The following is an 18,607-nucleotide window of genomic DNA, read 5'->3' as shown; positions in this document are numbered from 1 at the left end:
CCATGCATCAGTCTACCACACGGAAGAGCGTCGCAACATACGGTAGCTGATTCACACAGGCCGTGTAGCCCACTTATGAGTCGTAAAGGGTATTATGGGTAATTCAAAATTTCAGACACACATGTGTTTATGTTTACGTTCGCACTCCTTGCGTAATAAGACTCCCAGAACTTCCACAATAGAAAGTAATTTACAACACACAAATGCAAAGAACACAGCCATATGTCTCGTTTTCAACTCAGCCGTCATGCAAATTACATATAGCGCGGAAAAACGTGAACATGCTGTGTGTTAGCGTCGTAAACTTTATACTAGGCAAGGAGCTAGCACACCACAGTCCCGCGACAGCCGCTAATGAGACCAAGACGGAAGCACATGTCTGTGAACGCGCAAACGGAGCCCCTAAGCCACTCTGCTCCTCAGCCACCCCCGATGCACGGCTGCACCACTCGTTTCAAGCACAGCACACCAAACACACATTCAGCGCTGAACAGTGGGCGGTCGACGCAGTTGCATTTACATGACTTGCCGCGAGCAGCACATCCCTCGATGTCCGTTAAGCAAAGTCGGACACGGCGACGCCACATCGTGGTTCGCTGAACTTCGCTGCCGAGGCGCTAGGCCACTTCGATATTTCAATCGTCACCACCGCCGGGTTCTCTAGAAAGCACGGGTCACACAACGCAGATTCTGTACTGCCAGAGTTCACCGAGGCCAAAGCCGCACTGCCGCACCACCACTACTCACGTCTTTCCGCCAAGTAACACAGAACCTATAACCAACACACAAGCAACGCACGTACAGTCACATGAGCAATGATGAAGAACGCGCGGTCCAGAGAACGATCAGGCCGAGGACGAACACGCCACGGCGTCGCTCGGCGCCAGCATCGCGCCTTCTCAAAAATGCCTAAACAATGCTGTCCCTAGGCACTTAGGAACAGGTCACGTGAGTGATTTTTCTACGACAATTAGACGCACGCATCAGCTATACGCCTCGTGCACCGCCTATAGAGGCGCCACTGAAAGCCACCTAGCGGACGCTTTCAACAGTACACGCGGGAGCAGTAGCAGACGACAACCCTTCGCAGCAAGGATGGCTGGAGTTCGCGGCTGCGATTTCTTCTTTGTTCGGGTGCCAGGCTTCTTCTTCTGCGGTGACAGCTGTAGGGAAGATGCTGACCTCTGTGCGAGCGGGTATGAACACGATGTTACCGGTGTTTGGGACAACATGATCCACATACGTGCAAGGTGTGTCCCGCAGACAAACGCCATGAACCCCATTTACATGACGTGGAACTCATGTTCACTAGCCGATAAATTTTGTTGAGTTATGCGATCTCTCGACGGTTATTTTTATTCTACCCTAGCCGCAATGCTGCTTCTGTACCTGAATAATAAGCACCAGTCGTTTGTGCAGGCATATCAAACACATCCGCATGGTGCAATCTCCGCTTATGCCGTTGTGATTTTTCTGCCGATAAATACATGTGACATTGCCGAGTAAGTGCAGTCCAAGTCACCTAAAGAACAGTAATTGCCAATTTACTGATGGAAACGCGTACACTAGCCAACGAAGTCACCAAACACACGGGTTAATAAAAGCGCGTGTTAGTGCTGCACAGCCGATGCAATTTTGCTGCATACGCCGATGAACTACCGTTCCCGCTGCAGTTTGTGTAATCTTAAATTCCCCAAGGGAGCTGCTTGGAAACGTACAAAGCTAAAGACTGACTAACTTTTCAGTACTTTTTTATATTACTAGAGAGGTGCCACACGATATATTGAAAGGCAGAGCAGCGCCAGTGAAAGTAGATGAGCGCTGGCGGCAAGGCCCGGTTTAGTCGTCTGCAGCGTAGGTATAAGAAAGAATTCAGTTGAGTACAAAACTCACATGTAAGAAGGGACTACGTTGTGAAACAAACAAATCACTCGGCGTGTTAAGTTTGCTCAGGCAGCATCGAGGTGTGATGATTTCCCAAACGGGACGCGAACTTTTCAGCGAGAAATGGAACAAAAATACCATATGCAGCAGCTGTTAGCAATTCTCACCCTGAACTACCTATTTTCTAAACATATTTCCAAAAACGCAAACAATATCTAAGATGCCCTAGGGCGAAAAGAATAAAGGTGTTAAAGAACCACTTCCTTCATATCATTCCGATAAGACAAAGCGTGATTTATGCTTTTTACAAACAAGGCAGGGTGAAAACTTCGCAGCTCAAAAGAATCGACAAGCTTCAGAGGAACTTCACTTTGGCCTAGTTGGTGTTTACTGCATATCATATTAACCGCAAATAAAGACGGGGACAGACGGAGGGAACACATAAACCCCGTGCTGTTTACGTGTTCTCTCCCTCTGTCCCCGTCTTTATTTGCGGTCAATATGATACGCAATCGACAAGAGTTATGCATGGAGCAACTAGTAACAGTGAAACATGTGCGAAGCCACGTATAAAATAGGTGTAAAAACACAAAGTTCGCGACAGCTGGTGCGAGGATTTACCGCACCACATGAAACCAACAATTTCAGTTCTTGAAAACTTCAGTAGCTTTAACATACAACGCAATGCGCTCGTGCAGTCGTGCTGCCTAGCTAGCGCAACGCGGTAAAGAAGCGGAAAACAATATAAGCGGCAAACAGCATTCCGAACTTTAGCGAAATGCCTTTAAACCTCATGCTGCACTGCAGACGAACTTCGTTGCTCAAGCCTCAAACTATGATCGAGTGTAAAAAAAAAACACCGACGAGACAAAGGAAAGGATGAGAACAAGAAATTTCCCTTCGAAGCGACGATCCATTTTCGCTACCGTTGCTCCCGCTGACGAGGCCTTGCCGGGAATGATTAGAACCGTATCACCGGCACGTGTTCACCGGTATTTGAGCCCCCCACCCTGCAACAATTCTTCTTCGACATTCCCTGAAGCTTTGGCCACCCGACACGTGCGAATGCTGTTGCCTACCTTGCTCTAAAAACGTGAATAAGACAGAGAAGCACGATAAACGACACAAACTACGGCGCGCGCCAGGCTCCTCTCCCGCGTGTTCTGCGCAACGCCGCCACCAGTGGCGCGTCCGTCGGCGTGCACGGCGCGTATAGAAGAACAGATGTGGACGGAGGCGTTTTGTGGGCCCGGCTGCTGTGCGTCAACGCGCCACCCTAATCCGCTAATGTTTGTCATGCAGGTGTCACTTCACATGATCGTCCAGCTTCTGTTCCCTGCCCTGGCTACGGTTTCTCCAGGTGTCCCCCAACCGCATCCGGCATGGCACGTGAACTACGATAGAACTGGCTTTTACCACCCGATGGATGCCAACGTCGCTTCCAGACCGTTGGCACTGTTCTTGTGTCTGACAGCGTCACTGTACCCGGCAGCACCACTCGACTTGCGACCGGAATGCCTATCGCCACTGACATCAATTCACCCATTTGCTATAGAAGAACCGATGTGGACGGAGGCTTTTAGTGGGCCCGGCTGATGTGCATCAACCCGCCACCCTAATCCGCTAATGTTTGTCATGCAGGTGTCACTTCACATGACCGTCCACCTTCTGTTCCCTGCCCTGGCTACGGCTTCTCCAGCCACATCCTGCCTGGGACGTCGACTACGATAGAAGTGGCTTCTGCCACCCGATCGATGCAACGTTCTTGTGTCTGGCAGCGTCACTGTACCCGGCAGGATCACGCGACTTGCGACCGCAATACCTATCGCCACCGACATCAATTCACTCATCAGCTATAGAAGAACAGATGTGGACAGAGGCGTTTTGTGGGCCCGGCTGCTGTGCGTCAACAACATGCTAATCCGCTTATGTTCGTCATGCAGGTTAGTAAATCAAACAGTGTTTTTATAAAGCGTTCAAATAATTACTTTCTGCTGCAGCTGGCGGGCCCATATTGCTACCTTTCCATTGCTGTTCAGTGTTGTGATGTTATTCGCGCTTTACTGTTGCTGGCGGGTGACATGGAAACTAACTCTTGACCTGATAGTCGAGCCGCGCTAAAAGAACTTATGATGTAATCCGCAGGTCAATGGCAACTGATCCCCTAGATTCAAGGCCTGAAGTCTCAGTGACTAACAACTAACAACGAAGCAATATCCGCTCTGAACGTGCGTATGACTAAGCTGGAGAGCCATTGCCATAACCTAGCCCCCTTGCGTTCTGATATAGACAGCGTGAAGAGGGATGCTGCCCAGGCAGCACATGCAATACAGAGGCTGGAAGAGTGTCTTGATGATGCCGAGATGCATTCTCGGCGCAACAATTAAATTTTTTATGGTATCGCTGAATCTTCAGAGTCAGAGTCGTTCGCGCACTCAGAGGGTGTAATCATTGACCACTGTCGTAAACATACGAGCATCACGCTCGACCCGAAAGAAATCGAGCACGCGCACCGCCTAGGCAATCGTGCAGGTAATTGTAATCGCCCCATAATAGTGAAATCCACCTTTCACAAAACAAAAGACCTTGTTCTTTATAACGGTCGTAAGTTTAAAGCAGCGAACTTCTACGTTGCCGAGGATTTTACACGTCCTGTTCAATTTGCCCGCAGACACCTCGTTGTATTCGCAAAAAGCAAATCGACACCTTACTCCCTGCGCTTTAGAACTGTGTTCGTGGGTAATAAGCGCTACGTTCTTGAACAACGCACACAGAGTGTGAAAAAATTGCAATAGCAGCCAACTCTACGCGGGAAACCCACTTGCCCTACGGTATCGACAGGAGTTAACCTTTGCTATTCCATAATCTTTGCCAACGCGCACAGATTCTTTCCTAAGCGTGAAATTATGTCTAACATCATGTTGTCGTCTAATAGTAATTTGCTGATAATAACTGAAACCTGGCTGACTGACGATATTACCAATACCGAGGCTCTTGCTGATCTGCCGAATTTCTGCCTTTACCGGAAAGACCGCAAAATCTCACGAGCTGGTGGCATGATAATCGCTGCGCATCATCATTTATTTTGCTCGTTTGCAACCATTGAGACTGATCAGGAAATAACATTGCTAATCTGCCGCGCTTTACCGCAGACTGTTCTCTTGGGCGTTTGCTACAAATCACCACATAAGACTCCTGATTTTTCGCATAAACTTAACATCTTGAGCGAAATTAGTGAAAATTAAACACCCTAATGCAGAGATCCTTCTTTTTGGTGATTTTAATTTTCCACAAATCAACTGGACTAAATATAGTGCTTTAATCATAGGGAATGATGGTGCTAAATAATTTCTTGTGTGCCTTAATTTCGGTCTAACTCAACTTGTACTAGAGCCTACGCGAGTTACAAAAGACACCTATAGTGTACTCGACCTTATACTAACCAGCCATCCTGACAGTCTATCATCCATAACTTACCTCCGTGAGGGAAGTTATGGATGATGAGTTTAGCGATCAGAAAGTAATCCATGCCACCTTCACCTTTCAACCCATGCGACAACAAAAGTCCCATAAAACTGTATGCCTGTATGATAAAAGGAATTAAGCAGCTATTGATAATGAGTTAAGCGACTTCTTTTTGACCTTTGAGACATTATTCCATATGTAGTCACCTGAAGAAAACCGTACACTATTTAAAAGCAAAATTAATGAATTCGTAAAGGAACATATATCAAGAATAACTATCTACACCAATAAAAATAAGCCAGGGTTCACCAAAGCACTAAAGACGCTTGAAAATGAAAAGAAACGTCAATTCTGTCTAGCCGCGCGTCTTGGAAGCACCGAGGCATGGTCAAACTGCTACGTGGCAGAGAACGCCTACCTGAGCGCCATTCACAGTGCTGAAAAATCTTTTTATAACGTAGACCTGCCCCAGCTACTCACTCAAAGCCCTCGGCAGTTCTGGCGCATTTTAAATCCCCAAGAGGCTCGTACTATCACACTCTAAGAACAGTTTACACCCTTTGGCTTGCCCCTTCTGCCACACAAAAATAATCATCTGCCTTGATGCGTTTCCTTTCTTTATCGCTGCGAGCCCAGAACTTTCCAGTAACGAATGGCACGCGCGTTATCAGCATAGAACAGTTTACACCCTTGGAGTGCCCCTTCTGATAACGCGCGTGCCGTTCGTCACTGGAAAGTTCCGGGTTTGCAGCGATAAAGAAAGGAAACGCATCAAGGCAGATGATTATTTTTGTGTGGCAGAAGGGGCAAGCCAAAGGGTGTAAACTGTTCTTAGAGTGCAGCGTGACGAATGCAGCAGGCGACAGCGCAACGGACGCCGAGTGCGCTGATGTTTTCAATACAGCATTTTTTTTCCGCGTTTACAAAAGAAACTACCACTCCAGACTTCGTTCCAGTATTCCAAGGAGATAACTACTGCCCATTTCATTAACTAGTGTTCCTTGCGAAATCGTGGAACATGTCATATACTCGCATATCATAAACTTTTCAGACTCGGTAAACTTCTTTCATCCTTCTCAACAGGGTTTTCGTAAAGGGCTTTCATGTGAAACACAACTAGCTATCTTCTTTGGTGATCTGCGCGTTAATCTTGATAACAAATCTCGGACGCCGTGGTAGGTTTACGAATGGTAGAAACGCTCGAAAAGGCGTTTGTGTTTGAGTTTCCGAGTAGCAGAATTATGTTTTCTCGTATATTCGAATTACAATCTGACGCTATCATGTCTGTAGGTCGTATGTAAGTCGTACTTTATGATCATTCTGACGTATTTTACTTTGAGAAAATCAAATAGTTTGGTAACTTCCTTGAGCTAGACGGAGGGTTTGCGTGTTTAGGTATGCGTGGTTGGTTTTGCATGGCTCGCAATATTTGCCGAAGCGATGGTAGACGATGCACACGGGATGACGACGTTGGATTTTCTGCGACACGGCACCCTTAAAGGGAAGCTGAAAGGCTTTCCGGAAAAAAAAAAACCAGTGAATAGCTCGACGTCATGGTTTTCAACCCTCCGAATTCGAATATCGCATCGAAATTGATCGAAAGAAAGGGCAAACAGATTTTATTTCGACGAAAAGTGCAGCAGCAGACTCGGGCAGCTCGCGCGTATCGTTTCCGCCTGGGATTGGACGGGCGCCTCGTGACGTCGACAATGGTACTCGTCCGGACCGACCACCGTCGCTACACATGAAGCAGGGTGCAAGGTAGTTTGGTGATGTTTTGCTGAGACGGTAATGAAAAATTTCGAGAGCTTGCCTTTCTCTGAGGAATTCGTCCAAAGTCCAAACCCCATGAGAGCAATTTTGCGCGCGAAGGCGACGGCTTCGAGCGAGAAAACGGGCCGTCGCGTGAACAGATCGCTTGGTGTTGTCGCTCGATCGCTCGTTTTTAGAAATATGGAACTCGTTGCTCGTCGCCCGGAAGTGCTATGAGCGACTAGCCAATAGCGCGAAGCCGGAAGTGGATGTACGTAACTCAAGTACTACAGATTGTCGCACGGAACTAGCAAACTATGGAGTTTTACTCGTGCTAGAATAAGAACCTAGTGCAAGCCCTTCAGATATATTTTATGCTCCTTTTTACAGTAAATACATCAGCTTAAATTATTAAAGCACGCATCACGCTAGTTCGGGCGCGTTTACTGCTGCCCTCATACCGGGAAGTCGTCGCTCAAAGCCCTTGCTCGCGTGGAGTTCGGCTTGTAGGCGACGAGTGAACGCGACATCCATCTCCATCGCCTCGCTTGTCGCTGTTGCGTGCAAGATCGCTTTTGCGGGGCTTATACTTTACTCCCTACATGTACGAGCCGATTATGAAGAGCCGGCCTCTCCAAGAAGCAAAAAATGCTGGTGCAAGCAGTGCTTTCGACGCGAACGGAGGCGAAGTGTTAGCATCTCCTCGTGTTGGAAATGTTCTTTGGCGAGTTATCCTTTTTTTTTTGCTAAGCTGGCACTCAGCGATCCAGTGAGTTCGCTTCAGGGCAAACAACTGTAGTGTTATGTTCCTGCGTCCCTCCTCGTAGAACGTAAGCGGTGATGCGATTTTCGGCATTTGTGCGCTGCCCCAAAGCTGTCGGCAATTTACACAGATGGTTGAAACGTGGAAAAAGTTTACCGGCTCTTGTAGCACGTGTAGTGTAGAACCTTCATCAGCGCGCCATCCGCACGCTACTCGTAACCGGTGAATTCCGTCGGCTGCGTGAGATGGCCTGTTTCTCTATGTGCGTGAGAGAAGGGGGAGCGCAGCGTCCTGGCGTGAGCCGGCTTTCCACCACATGCAAACTTTACACTTGCACTGCGTTATGGTAGCTGCATGCAGGCTGTTTCACAACACACGTGCGAATAGAAAATTTGCGGCGCTTGGCGACGGAACCTGCGTAAAGGGTGGTAGATAAACATGTACCTTCCGTTCCGCGTGCTAACACGGAGAAACCAAAGCACGCTTTACTGATAAACTCTGGTAGTAATCGTCGTCACGGAAATGGTTGGAGTACAGAACTGATGTTCTTGAGCGCTTGAAATTCTTTCGCTGCACAGCAGCCTCCCACTTAGCTGAAAGCTTCTTGTATAGCGGTAAGTAATTGAAGACAACATCGGTCGCGGCCGCTGGTTTTCGTGCAACCGTAGGCTGCACAGAACGCCGGCATTGTCGTCCCACCATTTCAATTGATGGTGCGCACGTTAACTACCGCTCTACATAGACACAAAGGAATGCAGGGTCAAACGAAGCAGCTTATAACGGCACGCTAGCAGAAACAAGCACGGTCAGGCACGGTCGCGGAGACTGCGAAAGGATGGAACACCAGTGTTGACGTCACTACGCCGCAGTTTCCGGTCTCTGCTCCCATCGTCAGCGTCAGCAGCAGCGCGCGGCGTTCGACGGTGGGCGGAACGACAGCGCAATTTTAAGCGATGATTACGTCGCTCCTAAGTGAAAATCCCCTCCCCCCCCCCCACATTCTACCTGCATGGGTTATAAAGTTCCCGCATTTGTATATAAGCGTCTTATTGAATTCGACAGACTTTTCAGCTTCCATTTAATGCTGTCGAGTTAAAATCCATATCTGTTACCACTAGAAGGTTGCGTCGACGGGCACTTATGCTCGCTCCATGACAGCGCGCAATGTCGGCCCTGGAGAAGTCCTTACTGCTGATCATTTGTCAGTTTTCACAATCTCCACAATTGCCTCTGTGAACCTTGCCGCGTTTGAGTCGCCGGCGACAATCACTCTTTCCTTTTGCCTACTCTCGAGGCCTCTCCCTGCTTCCCTTTGTCATCCTTTTCGGCATGATTTTCATTTGACAAGGGGCATTCACCTCGGCGTTCCTGCTTTTCCTTTGTGGCCGCTTCCAGGTAGGTGAAGCTCTTTCCAGCTATCCCCACTCGGCGTTGCGCGCATTGCACGTGCTTTGTTGACACTCCCTGTCCTATCACGTCGGGACACGGCGGTCATTCGTCAAGATGCCGGCCCTTTTGTGCTTTTCCTCGGCTGCTTGAAGTATTTTTTGCATCGCCTTGCGTGCATTCCGCTCCATCTTTAGCTAATTTTTGAGTCCTTTGACCTGTTTTACAAACTAATGCTGGAGCTCCTTCATTTTCTTTAGTCTAGCATCGACATCACAGTATCTGCTGATCGACTCGATTCCCTGTCCATTCTCATCCCTCCCCTCGTCTACCTTGAGGGACCCCCCGCCCACTGGGCGCGTTACAGCTTTTGTTACCATGTCTTGCACTTCACGTTTTCTAATGCAAACACAGAAGCGCATAGAGCACGTACCTACAAGCAAAGGCCGATACGCGTAGAGCCTAAATCCTTAAAATTCTACAAATAATTATCAGCAATCTTGTAAAAGCAATAAATGCCGCACATATTTACGGTATGACTTACGTTCGCACGTGTTCAGAAACGCGGCCGTGCTCTCACTGTCCTACCAAAGCAATACTCCTCTTACCAATGCACACACACTAAAACCGCCAAAATAACTGACTTGCGTCTTCCATTATAACTTTTTTAAGACGCCAAAGAGCAACACAACCCAAAAGAGAACAGCGGGAAAGAGCGCCTCTCGTTCTTTCTTGTGCTGTGTGTTAACTTTGGCGCCTTAAAATAGTTATAATAAATCAATACCAACTTGCCCAACAAGAAGTTCTCTTTTGCAACTTTGAAACTAGTATATTAAGGTTATAAGGACTTAACGTTCCCCACAGTTGCACGTATTGAAACATCTGACACGAAAGGACACTGACTATTCTGCAAAACCAAATATACGTGAAACACACTCGCGCACACGAAAAAAGAACGAAAAGAAACAACCAGCTTAGTATTTGAAGGCTAAAATGATCAGCAAATAAAAAAAGAGAAGCAAGATGAAAGAGGGCACAAAAAACATGTTTTCGCCACCGCCATAGAGCCTAGGAAAAAAAAAACGTCTGTCCGCCTTTCTGTTGGCGTTGTTGTTGCGGAACGGTCTTCCTTGCACTGGTTATAACAATGTGTGTATTTCTGTACAATGTAGTTAAAGGATCTAGTTATTGTGACTCTACTAAACCTTGTTACTTTTTTCTGTTGTCTATCAAATACAACATAGTAACTTATTTTAGTAAAAGAAAGTACGGCACTATGAGTGACACAGCAGTTGCACAATCGCCGTGTGGCTTCACAAGTTTTCTTTTTTTTTTTACGGTAGCAGCAAAAGCAGCATTTTATCACAACGGTGTCTTGCATGATCACATCGAAGCATAAGAATGGTGGAAGTGCACGATTAATCTACTCTCACATTCATGAGAATGGTACGAATAATTTTGTATTATTTAAAGAGCCAACTATATTGCATTGTCTACATATTTAAATAATAATGGCTGCTACCTCCCGTTAACCTAAATAGAGCACGTTAACGAGCACTTTATAATAGTTGCCAGCTACTCAGTTTTGCGACGTCCTGTGTCTAACCACTGCAATGTTACCCATGGCTTCTTGAAATACTTTATTTACGCTTCTCTTTTGTAGCAGGTACTAAAAGTACTAAATCGCGAAAACTGACTAGCAGGTTAAAATTATTTCTACGTAATTGCATATCTACATGATAGAAGGCCTACACATTGCCTACAAACTGTTTACTAAGATAATCGCAAATAGACTAAGGAACACCTGAGACTTCCGTCAACCAAAGGACCAGGCAGGATTCCGTAAAGGCTACTCAACAATAGACCATATTCACACTATCAATAAGGTGATAGAGAAATGCGCGGAATATAACCAACCCTTATATATAGCTTTTATTCGTTACTAGAAAGCGTTTGATTCAGTCGAAACCTCAGCAGTCATGGAGGCATTACGGAATCAGGGTGTAGACGAGCCGTATGTAAAAATACTGAAAGATATCTATAACAGCTCCACAGCCACCGTAGTCCTCCATAAAGAAAGCAACAAAATCCCAATAAAGAAAGGCGTCAGGCAGGGAGATACGATCTCTCCAAGGCTATTCACAGCGTGTTTACAGGAGGTGTTCAGAGGCCTGGATTGGGAAGAATTGGGGATAATAGTTAATGGAGAATACCTTAGTAACTAGCGATTCACTGATGACAGTGCCTTGCTTAGTAACTTAGGGCACCAACAGCAATGCATGCTCACTGACCTGGACCGGCAAAGCAGAAGGGTGGGTCTGAAAATTAAGCTGCAGAAAACTAAAGTAATGTTTAACAGTCTCAGAAGAGAACAGCAGTCTACGATAGGTAGCGAGGCACTGGAAGTGGTAAGGAATACATCTACTTAGGGCAGGTAGTGTCCGCGGATCCGGATCATGAGACTGAAATAATCAGAAGGATAAGAATGGGCTGGGGTGCGTTTGGCAGGCATTCTCAGATCATGAACAGCAGGTTGCCATTATCCCTCAAGAGAAAAGTGTATAACAGCTGTGTCTTACCAGTACCCACCTACGGGGCAGAAACGTTGAGGCTTACAAAAAGGGTTCCACTTAAATTGAGGACGACGCAACGACCAATGGAAAGAAGAATAATCGGTGTAACGTTAAGGGATAAGAAGCGATCAGATTGGGTGAGGGAACAAACACGAGTTAATGACATCTTAGTTGAAATCAAGAAAAAGAAATCGGGGAGGGGGCATGGGCAGGACATGTAATGAGGAGGGAAGATAACCGATGGTCATTTATTCCAAGCGAAGGGAGGCGTAGCAGGGGGCGGCAGAAAGTTAGGTAGGAGGATGAGATTAAGAAGTTTGTAGGGACAGCATGGCCACAATTAGCACATGACCGGGGTAGTTGGAGAAGTATGGGAGAGGCCTTTGCCCAGTAGTGGGCGTAGCTAGGCTGATGATGATGATAATAATTAAAGGACACCTCATAAACAACTAACAATGATTGCTCAACCAGTCACCAGAATCACAATCACAGTAATAGAATTTTACGCCTAAGATCAATTGTGTCGTGCGACATCAAATGAGCCCTAGTGATTTTCTTTCCTACCGCAGAGTGGTCTCACGCAAACTGGCTAATATTTTGTGGTATCACAAGCATTGCGGAATGATTAACGCATCGCTATAAGGAATCGCTAAAGCGCTGCGTTCAAGTATCGCAGCGACCACTTGGTTTGTTTAACACGACGCCAAACGCTCTTTGTGAAGTGCTTGAATCACAGCGCAACCATACAATTTTACTGACTGCGACGAACGCAGGGCGCAACGATCAAGGATCGCGCGCTCGACACGGGCAGTCACTGATATTACTGCAGCGCAAAGAGTAGAGCGCAAAGCCAGATGAGCCTCGACACTGTTAAAAAATGCATACCGCCATTTCTGATTGCGCTGCGACCACGAAACAAACAGAACTTAAAAGACGTGTGTACCGCACGCGTACATGTAAGCAAGTAATGGCTAGCAGGCGAGGGGACGCGCCCTCCACACTGTCGTGGTCCAGCCAATGTCCGCCAGGCAGCGATTCCACCCTATCTCGCGGCCAATAGCACATTTGTCGTCCCATAAATATCAGTTCTTCCTCATCATTGAATCCCCATTGCGTCGGCGTCATACAGTCGTTATCATGTCTCCATGCAAAGGGGCAACTTGGCAAGCGTATGTCATAGCAAACTGGGACGAAATCGGAGTATGTGGCTTACAGCTGAAGCGACGAAAGCCTCAGAATTACCACTACACATGTTAAAAGAAGGTCACTCAAGGAATACGATCTTTCGCTACATAGCTCGAACGGTATTAACATTTCCGTCACACTCATCATGAAATGAGTTCTGCCGTATTCTTTTCGCAATTGTAGAGCCGAATACCTTAACAAATGTCTGGATCCTACCCGTCGAACTTGCGCCACGGATGAGCCATCTACAGCACACCATCTGCTGTGGAAATGTCCTGGCGTATCCTGACTGCGGAAAACCTGCCTTGCTAGGATACAGAGCCCATTCGTTGCACTAAACGACTGGATCCTTCCAAAAAAAACTCTTAACACCGCAAAGCTATATGCGACAGCTTGCTGCTCTATCTATTAAGGAGCGACACAATTAGCCTAGTCTAGGCACCTTGGCGAAAAAACTGCGTTTTCCTTTTAATATATGCACATATTTTGAATTAGCGAATTTACTTCTTCATATCTTTCTCATAATCGCTACAGGGATGCAACCCTCTTCCCCTCCCTCCCGTGGAACGAAAGCCAGAGGAGCCGCCCAGTGAAGGTGCTTAGATATGACCGCCCGGAGTGATGAAGGAATCGAGGCCACGATGAGTGGTGGGATTGCGGGAGCAAGAGCGGCGACATAGACAGGTTTGAATCGGTCAGCAGCGACGACGTCTTCACGACCATTAATGCCCAGCCTAAAAGCATTAGGAGTATGATGGAGCACGCGGAATGGTCCATCGTAGGCCGGGGTGAGGAATGGACAAAACGGTGGTGCCGGTCAGCAGAAATTACAGGAGCAAAGTCACAAAACGTGGTGCGTAACTCCCGGATGTAGGTGGAACCATCATCGGTGAAAGATGGCGACGATGGTGCAAATAATTATCCAGGAAAGCGCAGGAAAGAGCCACAGATGATTTCAGCCGAATAGCAAGCTAGGTCAGCCTTCAGTGCTGATTGGATGCCCAGAAGGACGAAGGGAATGTGGAGGAGCCTAGGGAACGTTGGTTGATAAGTGGTGAGGGCAGTCTTCAGTTTTAGATGAAGTTTCTATTGCAGCAAGTTTCTACTGCAGTTTCTTCTATAGAGCAAGTTTCTACTGCAGCTAGCAAGCCTTGGCATGGTGCAGTGGTAGGGCAGCTGACTCCCATGCCGTGCGCGCAGGTTCTATCCCGGATGGAACGATGTGTTTTTAATGCTTCCTGGCGACAACTGCGGCCGACACCGCCAGCGGATGCGGTGGGTGGCATTGCCAACAGAAACGGCTATTAGAGTGAGCCCATAACAGCGTACGGCGTAAAAATAGGTTGGTAATGATGATGATAAAGTTAGAGCCAATTCGTGTACGCATCAGTGTCACACCCACCTTAATCTCTGACGAAGGAGCAACAAAGCCAACGTCCACACCTTTGGTCGCGTGGATGGATGGTGAGCACAGGATACCCATGGACTCGGTCATGGCATATCCGTTCACCAGACACTCGAAGTCCACAAATGCCTCTTGAATTTCCCTGAGAAGGGGCTCCGAAAACACCAAGCCTCCGGTTCCGATGCGACGGATGCCCTTAAGCCGGTTTCCTGTGCTTTGCATCTCCGCCACGATCACCCGCAGATGTGTCGGTGGTAAGGAAAGTGACGTCACCTGTAAAGTGAGGAAATGTGATTTTTCGCCTAAGGGAGTGTAAAGCATATTATTGGGTGAGCTTTGCTAATCTAAATAAGTATAAAGGTCAACACACTTGCCTAGAACGAGAGGAACGACGTGCTAAACATTGCGCTGGCGACGTCTAAAGGTGACCTGTGGTGCAAAGTTAGCTGGATCTGAGCTTGAGTAACTACATTTCCAGTTAGTATTGATCTCTCTCGGCCTGGTGGTCGCCTCTAGATTTGGTAGCTGCGTTGGGCCTCAGGAGCGGGTTCTATACACGTGCGGTTACATCTGTAGGAAATTGAAAATAGTGAGCAAGAGAAGCAGAAGCATACCGTCAAGCGGTTTTCTGGCCAAATGGGCATACAACTCCGCTCTCGAACCAACTCTGATTTGCTCGCTGCTATTTCGCGTGGATGCTGTCAGATGGAACTGACTAGATCAACATGTTCAACGTCACCCGCAGCGCTGCATGCAGCACAACGGCGGGCGGAAGCACAGCCCGCCTTGTTCAGCCTTACTAAAACGAAAGGCGATGGTTGCGTATACGAGAGAAGTTTTCACTCTAAATATATTTGTTGAAGCAAATATTTCTAGGAAAGCCTTAGGGGAAGGAAATTCAGGAAAATATTTATTTAGGCTAGATGGTACAGATTCTTGCATTTCAACAGAGATAGATGTCGTATAAGGATCTCTTGTTATCTGTTTAGCGCACTTAGAATAATTTAAGGACACCTTAAATACCTCACAATACAAAGTAAAATATTATAGCAGGGAAGGCCCGGCGACTTCCGTATACGGTAGGGAAGGTGTGAAACAAAGCGTAGTGGTTAACATACATCAGTAAGTGACAAGTAAAAGATGATGGAGATGCTCAACTGAAGAAAGTATGAGGCAGCTGCATTCCTTAGAAGTTGAAGCTGGACTCGTTGAGTATTCATCTTCGTAACAGCTTTAAGAGTGTAAGCAAACAAATCCCATACATGCATGCATTCATACACACACCAACACCCATGAAATGACCCGCCTTTTAACACCAGCGCTTGAGTGAAAAGGCGGTTCTTTACTTGGGTGTTTTTGAATGAGAGTGTGAATGGGAATGTGGTCGGCTGCGCTCTTATGGTGTTGCCGTCCTTGTCTGAGTGCTGCAGGAATTAACGCCTCATGCTTTACACACCTACGCCAAGAGCGCATCACACACAGAAAGAGCCATTATCGCCTGTTGGGGCAATGAAGAGCGCTCATGGCACCATAGGCTCATTCGAATACTAGGCTTGAATTAGGTTTCACCGGCCTCTTGCACAATCTTGTTTATCGACAACACCCTTAACTCGTTTCTGTCAGGGTGTGCGCCACAATCGATCTTTCGTACGACAAGCAGAATCACCCTTCAAAGCACCGCAAGCCACTCGCAGAACTAAGAGCTACCCCAGTTGGTCGATGCGAACATATAGCGGTAGATTGAGTTGGATGATCGTACTGGAGAGAGAGACGAGGAAGAAAAAAAAAACAGTCGTAGGAGCAGGATTTCTTCGATGACTACTTACCAGTGCAGGCGTGGCTTGGTATTGGTACTTTTTATTTTACTTTTCATACGCTCCACTTTCGCAATGGCACCGAACAAAAGAGGTTTCGGCAGAAGCGTAGCGGACGTACGAAAAAGAAGGCAGTCGCGGAGGAAGCACTTCCCGCTCGAACTTCCTGGACTTAAAGGGAAGCTGAAAGGTTTTCCAGAAAAAATGAGTGAACATGTGGACATAATGGTTTTCAACCCTCCGAATTCGAATATCGTATCGAAATTGAGCGAAAGAAAGCGCAAATATATTTTATTTCGACGAAAAGTGCAGCAGCGGACACGCCCAGCTCGCGCGTCTCGTTTCCGCCTGTGATTGGTCGGGCGCCTCGTGACGTCAACACTAGTGTTCGTCCGAACCGACCGCTGTCGCTACACATGAAGCGCGGTGCCAGGTGGTTTGGTGCTGTTTTTCTGAGACGGTAATGGAAAATTTAGAGAGACTGCGTTTTTCTGAGGAGTTCGGCTTTACTCCCTGCATGTACGAGCCGATTGCGAAGAGCCGGCCTCTCGAAGAAGCAAACGATGCTGGTGCGAGCAGTGCTTTCGACGCGAACGAAAGCGAAGTCTTGGGATCTCCTCGTGTTGGAAATGCTCTTTGGTGAGTATGTTTTTTGCAAAGCGATCTAGGCATCTCGCCGATCTTTTGCCGATCTAGTGAGCTCGTTTCCAGTCAAACAACTGTAGTGTTGTGTTCCTGCATGCCTCCTCGTGGAACGTAAGCGGGGATGCGATCGTCGGCATTTGTGCGCTGTCCAAAGCTGTCGGCAATCTACAAAGACGGTTTAAACGCGTGAAAAGCTTCCCGGTTCATGCAGTACGTGTAGTGACCTTCATCTGTGCGCCATCCGCACACTGCTCGTAACCGAAGTCGTAAAGGCGGCAAATTCCGTCGGCTACGTGAGACGGTCGTGTCTACGTGCCTTGTGGGAAGTAATGGAAGACAACATCGGTCGCGGCCGCTGGTGCTCGTGCAACCGCAGGCTGCACAGAAAGCCGGCATGATCGGCCCACCACTTCAGTTGATGCTGCGCACGTTGACTACCACTCTACATACATGCAGACGCACCACCAAAGGAATGCACGGTCGATCGAAGCAGATTACGATGGCACGCACGCAGAAACAAGCACGGTCATGCACGGTCGCGCAGGCTGCGAAGGAACAAAACACTAGAGCTGACGTCCCAACATCGCGGTTTCCGGTCTCCGCTCGCCTCGTCAGCGTCAGCAGCAGCGCGCGGCATTCGACGGGGGGCGGAGCTACAGCGCAATTTTAACCGACGATTGCGTCGCTCCTAATTGAAAAAAAACCCCGAATTTTACCTACATGGTTTATAAGGTTCCCGCATCCGTATATGAGCGTCTTATTGAATTTGACAGACTCTTCAGCTTCCCTTTAATATCCGCTTTAGCCTAACGCAACACTAACGCATCTGACACCTGTCTTATTGCATTAACAGATCAGTGAATTTATGTCGGGCTAAGCTGTTGAGGCTCATTTCCGCTCCAGCGCGAACTGCAGTTGAGCTTGTTGATACAATAATGATGAGTCGAGAAAGAGGATGTGCCGAACTATGAAGGGAAAAGAATAGCCATGAAGGTTGTGCAGCTAGTAAGTTAGTTGTATGGTTCTATGGTGCAAAAGCTACGGTAGATAATATTACAGCACAATATTCATGATACGAACCTCAGTATTTCACTGGAATATTGCTAACATTGCCCAAAATTTCGTCCCCGAGCGAATGAGAAACTTGTGCATTATGGCAGCAGAGACGCTTTCGTTCCAAATTTTTTAGATGCTGTATGTCAGCGACTGAAACATGAGTTGGCCGAAGGCTGCGAAATTTTTTCAAATCGCGCGATCTAAACAAGAAAATTTCAAGAAAAAATTTAACTCTTCCCGTTGCAATAACTACGCGTGATTTGACCACCTTTTGTGCACACTTCCACGCGCGTTTTGCGTGTTCATTTGATAATCATCACCATAATCAGATTGGGCACTCATTTTTCTAACTGGTTGTTGTGAAAAGAGAACGCGAAGGACGTTGGTTGTCGTGGCCGCTTCAGTAAAGGCGCCGTTCGCTGCCAGTGGACTTGTCTCGCCTTTCCTCTCGCGACAAACTGGTAGAGGTGCTGCGCAGACCTAGGCGGCACCCTAGGCGATCTGGACCCAGAGCTGCAAACGCCACTGGCTTTCTCACCCCAATTCGCCCGAAGAAGCCGTCACCTGCAAGGGCCGCCACCGGAGTTCTATCTGCTGGCAAGTCCATCGAGAAAAATATCCCCCGCTATGGCAGACCAGATGCAGGAGACCCAAAGTGGTCATATCCCGTTTATTGCAT

The 18,607-nt window shown here is 47.5% G+C and overlaps 1 protein-coding gene across 1 annotated transcript in view; it reads right to left on the bottom strand.

Annotated features, from left to right (window-relative positions):
* The window catches only part of LOC142580019 (uncharacterized), a 121,259-nt gene that overhangs the window by 52,334 nt on the left and 50,318 nt on the right, over window positions 1-18,607 (bottom strand). Inside the window, exon 7 of the mRNA XM_075690745.1 lies at window positions 14,411-14,686. Coding sequence (XP_075546860.1) covers window positions 14,411-14,686 — 276 coding nt within the window. The remainder of the gene's footprint in view (window positions 1-14,410; window positions 14,687-18,607) is intronic.

Source organism: Dermacentor variabilis, chromosome 4 (assembly GCF_050947875.1).
Source record: "Dermacentor variabilis isolate Ectoservices chromosome 4, ASM5094787v1, whole genome shotgun sequence".
Taxonomy (NCBI): domain Eukaryota; kingdom Metazoa; phylum Arthropoda; class Arachnida; order Ixodida; family Ixodidae; genus Dermacentor; species Dermacentor variabilis.
Note: the sequence above shows the minus strand (reverse complement) of the source record. Positions and strands in the feature narration are given on the sequence as shown.